The sequence below is a fragment of the Notolepis coatsorum genome (genome assembly GCF_963971535.1).
Source record: "Notolepis coatsorum genome assembly, chromosome: 5".
NCBI classification, from domain to species: Eukaryota; Metazoa; Chordata; class Actinopteri; order Aulopiformes; family Paralepididae; genus Notolepis; species Notolepis coatsorum.
The window spans coordinates 173436322-173442782 of NC_140169.1; the positions used below are offsets into that span (position 1 = coordinate 173436322).

The following is a 6461-nucleotide window of genomic DNA, read 5'->3' on the forward strand; positions in this document are numbered from 1 at the left end:
CGATGCATAAGCGAGATTTTCGCATCCTACCTGCTCGCCGACAGCCTTCAGAACCTCCTCCACCGTAGCAGTCCCCTCGGGCACACACCTCACCCCGTGTCTGAGCGACACAGACTCAGGTCCTGCTGACTGCGAGGCCATGTCACCGGCCGCCTCCACTCACCAAACAATACACTCGCCTCCAACACTGTACACTTACACCAGTTACCCTGATAGGAAAATTAACCCATAAAACCACACCTCACTGTGCACATAGAAAAGAAACGGGAAAATAAGAACAAAAAAAGGAAAATAGAAGAAAAGAAAAACCTCACAAACACCTCCGCTCACGTCAATCTCACTCCAGCACCCTGAGAGAGAGAGAGAGAGAGAGAGAGAGAGAGAGAGAGAGAGAGAGAGAGAGAGAGAGAGAGAGAGAGAGAGAGAGAGAGAGAGAGAGAGAGAGAGAGAGAGAGAGAGAGATGAGAGAGAGAGAGAGAGAGAGAGAGAGAGAGGAGAGAGAGAGAGAGAGGGAGGTATCTGTAAAGCATTCCCGGTAACTGGAGAAAGGTATTCCGTAACCTATAGGTAACCGAGAATACCTTTAGGTACCAGGAATACCATGCCTAGGTATTCTTGGTTACCTAAATAGGTATTCCGTACCTGATAGGTATTCACGGTAACTTTGATATTGATATGTATTCCGGTGACTTGTGAAAAGGAGAGGTTACCAGGAATACTATTACCATATAGGTATTCACGGTAACTTATATGTATTCCGGTAATTAATTAATTGAAGCTAACACATCATGGAGGCCCAGGCCGTTAGCTACAAGCTACAAGCTAACAACACATCATGGAGGCCCAGGCCGTTAGCTACAAGCTAACAACACAACATGGAGGCCCAGGCCGTTAGCTACAAGCTAACACATTAATTAAATGTATTAATATTATCAGGGGTAGGCTAGCATATATAATAGAATGGTGGCATGGTGGTGTAGACTGACTAGGGGCATGGTGGTGGTGTAGACTGACTAGGAGCATGGTGGTGGTGTAGACTGACTAGGGGCATGGTGGTGGTGTAGACTGACTAGGGGCATGGTGGTGTGTAGACTGACTAGGGGCATGGTGGTGTAGACTGACTAGGGGCATGGTGGTGGTGTAGACTGACTAGGGGCATGGTGGTGGTGTAGACTGACTAGGGGCAGGTTGGTGTAGACTGACTAGGGCATGGTGGTGTATACTGACTAGGGCATGGTGGTGTAGACTGACTAGGGGCATGGTGGTGGTGTAGACTGACTAGGGGCATGGTGGTGTAGACTGACTAGGGGCATGGTGACCAGGAATACCTGTTTTTTCCAAAATTCAGTTCAAATGCCATCTTGGAATAACAAAACAACGATTGTGTGCAGACAATTGAAAATGTTGGGTTCCTTTCCACTTTCTTGAATATAGAAAAAATTAAAATACTTGTTCTAGAACTGTATTTTTTGCACTTGTTTGTTAAGTTACTGGGAATACCCTTTCCTTGTTTTTGCTCATTTTAACAGACCAAAACACAACACATTCTAGTAATTCTGGTTTACACCTAACCCTTATTATTGCTGTTATGATTTCCAAAAATAAATCTCACCAATCTTTAGTAAAATAGGAGATTTAAGTGTTTATCTGGAATTGTGAGGATAGGGTATTCGCGGTAACCTGGATCAATATGTGAACGGAATTATCTCCTAAAATAATAGGCCACAAAAGACGAAACTCATTTTGGTTGTTCATTGGGGTGCCAAGATCAATGCCCAAAACATATCATGCATCTGCCATGAAAATTAAGCCTTTTTTGTTTGTCATCATTGAAGGCCATGAACTATGTTGACTCATATCCTCTACCCGTATTTTTCCTTCAGATTCAGCTACATTTGAATTCTCTTGAGATAACTCGGAGAGAACTATGGTATTATGTTACATGATGATGATATCCCTACAAAACAACAAAACATTTTAATTCTCTCTTAAATTGGAGGAGATAGTGAATTGGTATTCCCGGTAATTTAGGTCAACTTTAGAGGCCCGCCATCCTCATTACATGATGTTTTGAGAGAGAGAGAGAGATGATGATCAGACAGAGAGAGAGAGAGAGAGAGAGAGAGAGAGAGAGAGAGAGCGAGAGAGAGAGAGAATGTTGATGAAACAGAGAGAGAGAGAGAGAGAGAGAATGTTGATGAAATATAGACACACACAGACACACACTTACACAAACACACATACACACAAACACACATACACACACACGCACACACACTTACACATACACACACACTCAGGGTTCGAGTTATCACCTACTACTATTTTTTCCTGATATTTTGGCCGTTTTCGAAGTCATATTTAGAGGAATATCTTATTAGGATTAGAGTCTAATACTAATGAAAACTAATTAAACTGGCCCCCGTAAATGTCCAAACCCCCCCTCCCACCCCCTCCTAATGTACAGTTTCCTCCCCCTCGTATGTATATTTTTCTGTTAGGATCTCTGTTTAACAGTACTGTATATTTGTATATATTGTATGTCACAAATGTAACAGTACTGTATATCTGTATGTCATCATGTATGTCATTAATGTCATGATATATATCTGTATGTTGTGTATGTCATAAATGTCATTATGAATTGAAAATGGGGGATCTGATGTAAACAAGATGAAAGTCTTTCTCTTGGTCTGCATCCCCTTAACAATTGTGTGTATTGAGCCATACTGTATGTGCCCATTCTGCAATATGTTTTCAATCAATCAGTTTTCAATCAATCAATCAATCACATCACACAATAGTCTAATCATTAGACTATTGTGTGATGTCATTATTCAGTCTCATTCTTAACCATCAATATTTGTTAATTTTATTACTCACATCTGATATATAATGCCATATGTACTTATTTGCCGGAGGACGCCATAGCCATGTGCTGCACACAGCAGCATCACATCTGGACAAGAGGCAGGGGAACTATGTGAGAATGCTGTTCATCGACTACAGCTCAGCATTCAATACCATAGTCCCCTCCAAACTCATAGCCAAGCTCAGGGACCTGGGCTTGACTATGACCTGTGCCAGTGGGTCCTGGACTTCCTGACGGGCAGACCCCAGGTGGTAAGAGCCGGCAACTGCACCTCCTCATCCATCACGCTCAACATAGGGGCCCCCCAGGGCTGTGTTCTGAGCCCCCTCCTCTACTCCCTGTACACACATGACTGCCGTAGCACAGCGGAACAACAACACCATCATCAAATTTGCTGATGACACAGTAGTGGTGGGCCTGATCTCTGCCAACGACGAAAGGGCCTACCTGGAAGAGGTAGAGAACCTGTCACAGTGGTGTCAGGAGAACTGCCTCTCCTGAACGTCAGCAAAACAAAAGAGATGATTGTGGACTTCAGGAGTCGGGGGTCAAGGACTACAGCCCCCTCAGCATCGACGGGCACCAGTTAGAGAGTGAACAGTTTCAAGTACCTCGGAGCCCACATATCCGAGGACTTGACATGGACCACACACATTGACAGTGTTGTGAAGAAGGCACGACAACGCCTCTACTTCCTCAGGCGCCTAAGGAAGTTCCAAGTCAGTCAGAAGATCCTTAGGAACTTCTACTCATGTACAATAGAGAGCATCCTGACCGGCAACATCACCTCCTGGTTTGGGATAGCACTGCACAAGACCGTAGCAGACTACAAAGAGTGACACGTTCAGCCGAACCGCACAATTAGAGGGGGTCTTCCCACCCTCCAGAACATTTACAACAAGCGGTGCAAGGGGAAGGCTAAGAGAATTATTAAGGACTCGAGCCACCCGAACAACTGCCTCTTTGAACTGCTGCCGTCAGGCAAGCGATACGGAGTCTTATGGCGAGCACAGAAAGACTCAGAAGGAGCTTCTATCCCCAGGCCATCAGGCTGCTAAACGAACAATAATCGCTAAACGAACAATAATCACTATGCAACAACCATCAAATGCACACAGCACACACACCCACACGCACACACTCACTCAAACAAACAACACACTGCAGCACCCACTCTCCACACTTTAGATCACACAAACACACTTACACTTTATATTTATTGATAAAGGATTTGCACTACAACTCTACACCTACTGTGAATTGTACCTAAACTGCACCTCGTCCATTATGCCTTGCACTATATAGTATTGTATATTAGTACACTGCACAGTATTGTATATTGTATGGAAACTACGTCTACGAACATTGTACATATGTCTAAACTGAACACTGTGACCTCTTTTTTTACTTCTAATTTTTACTATGTCTTTATTTCATACTTATCTTGTCATGCACAGTCTCTGGAGCGCAACAGTGAGAAGCATTTTGTACAAAAGTATTCTGTACTTCTGTATGACAACTATTAAAGAAACTTGAAACTTGAAACTTGAAACTATTTTCATTTTGCATCTGATCAAATAATACAACAATTTAATTTGAAAAATTAGACCAAATTTATGAACTTGAATGAACATGTATTTGTTTATATTATAAATCAAAAACTAACAAAAAATCGAATGGAAAATAAATAGTTGTATGGCACTTAACAGCATCATTTACCTCCATTTACCTCCTTGGCAAATAACCAGCTGTATTTAGTTTTCCAAAAGGTCCACTGACTCGGTCCCCAGCATGTTGGTGGTTGAGCAGGACAGGAGCAGGGCTAACACTACTAGCACTAGGCGTGTTCGAGATGGGATAGGCGGGACGCAGATCTGCGCAGGTTTTACTACGGCCTCGCAAGCGCGTTGCATGACGGTTAGAATGTTGTCCGACTTGCTCTGAAAATCTGACGAGGCGAGGCGCGGAACTCTCGCGGGAGCGAGCCACGCACAGCCTTCAGAGCGAGGCTCCACAGTACCTCTCACTCGGCTGCTCCCAGCTGGGAAGCGACTTGCTACGGTCGCGCAAAGCACCTATTGGCTCAGAAAAGTTGTCAGTCACCAGCCACGTGACAGCCAGGGAGTTATGAGACGTTTGATTGATTGATTGATTGAAAACTTTATTATGTTATGCGTTATCATCATATCATCATGATAAACTTCAAGCTGTCAGACACACACACATACACACATGCGTCGTCTGTTTTGCCTCAATACTGTATATATAATTCTGTTTTGCCTCAATATACATAGTATAAATATATATATTGATGCAAAACAGAATTATTGTGTGTGTGCGTGCGGCAGGAGCGCGCAACAAGATGGTATACATTATGGTATATGAATAGTATATTCCACTTATAGCAGTATATGGTGTGCTGTACATTTGAATCTGATCTAATTTTGCACACGGCCATCGCATTATAATGAGCTGGACAGGTGTGTAATGTGTGTGTGGTGACGTGAAAGCGTATCTGCCATGCGAGACTAGGCGAGAGGCTCTCGTGAAATCGGCAGTGTCCGCCTTTTTAACTCCTCCCCCGGCTTCACTCGGCTACTCTCGTCTACTAGTCGAGGCAAACCGAAATCCATCTCGAACAAGCCTATAGTCAACCAGTAGCGCTGCTAGCTGCTGCGCTAACAGCATTAGTCAAAGACGAAGCTGTCCAGCCTTGTACAGCCTTGTGGCGGGTTAAGCATTTTTTTCCGGCGGCACTGTTTACTTTTTACTTGAGTCGCAGTTGCAGGACATGAGGACCATGGGCACTGGGCAGCCTACTGTTTAACGTTACATAACGTTAAGCTGGCTACTTCTTCTTCACCAAATGGGTTGGAGTAGCGTTAGACATGCTCATGGGCGACACATAGCGACTTGGAGGTGAAACACAGCCTATTCCACAACATTAATTACTAGGTTATTTTAAAAACTGAAAAGACAAATATTATCTATTAACAATTTATTTAGGTAACATAAATCATACTAATTCGTACATTGAAAAAAATATATATAAAAAAAATGTAATATACATTTTTTGAGAGACCCCCACAGGTATTGTTGACAATGGGGGCTCAGACTCTATCTATGGGGGCTGAGCCCCCATTGGCCCCCACATAATTCGAACACTGCACACACGTACACTGCACACACATACACACACAACACAAACCACCTACCTTGGCTTGGAGGTCCGGCAGCACCCCCCCTTCTCTACTATCTATGAAATCGAGGAGGTCGGTGGACGGGACGGGTCTCTCCAGGACTAGCAGTACCTCCTGCTCCAGGCGGTACCAGTCCAACAGGGCCACGGCTGCGCTCTGTCCTGGCTCCCCTGCTACCCTCAGCAGGAGCTGCACCTCCAAGGGGACCTCATCCGTTGTTGAGCCTGTCGCCTGGGTGTAGGTGACTCCGTCCTGGATGTAGGTGATGTTGTCCATGGGGATGTGTTTTATCGCCACCTACAGGACAGACACAAAAACACTCTTCTATTGTCTGCAACACTAGAGACACTGTCAAGCAAATGAGAGACACTGTCAAGCAAATGTTCTAT

General features: G+C 44.1%; 1 protein-coding gene across 1 annotated transcript in view; it reads right to left on the reverse strand.

Moving 5' to 3' along the window:
• The window catches only part of LOC311228468 (serine/threonine-protein kinase pim-2-like), a gene marked incomplete at its 5' end in the record, with an annotated part of 31669 nt that overhangs the window by 21044 nt on the left and 4164 nt on the right, over positions 1–6461 (reverse strand). The window contains one exon of the mRNA XM_084314374.1: positions 6088–6369. Within this exon, the coding sequence (XP_084170500.1) occupies positions 6088–6369 (282 nt within the window). The remainder of the gene's footprint in view (positions 1–6087; positions 6370–6461) is intronic.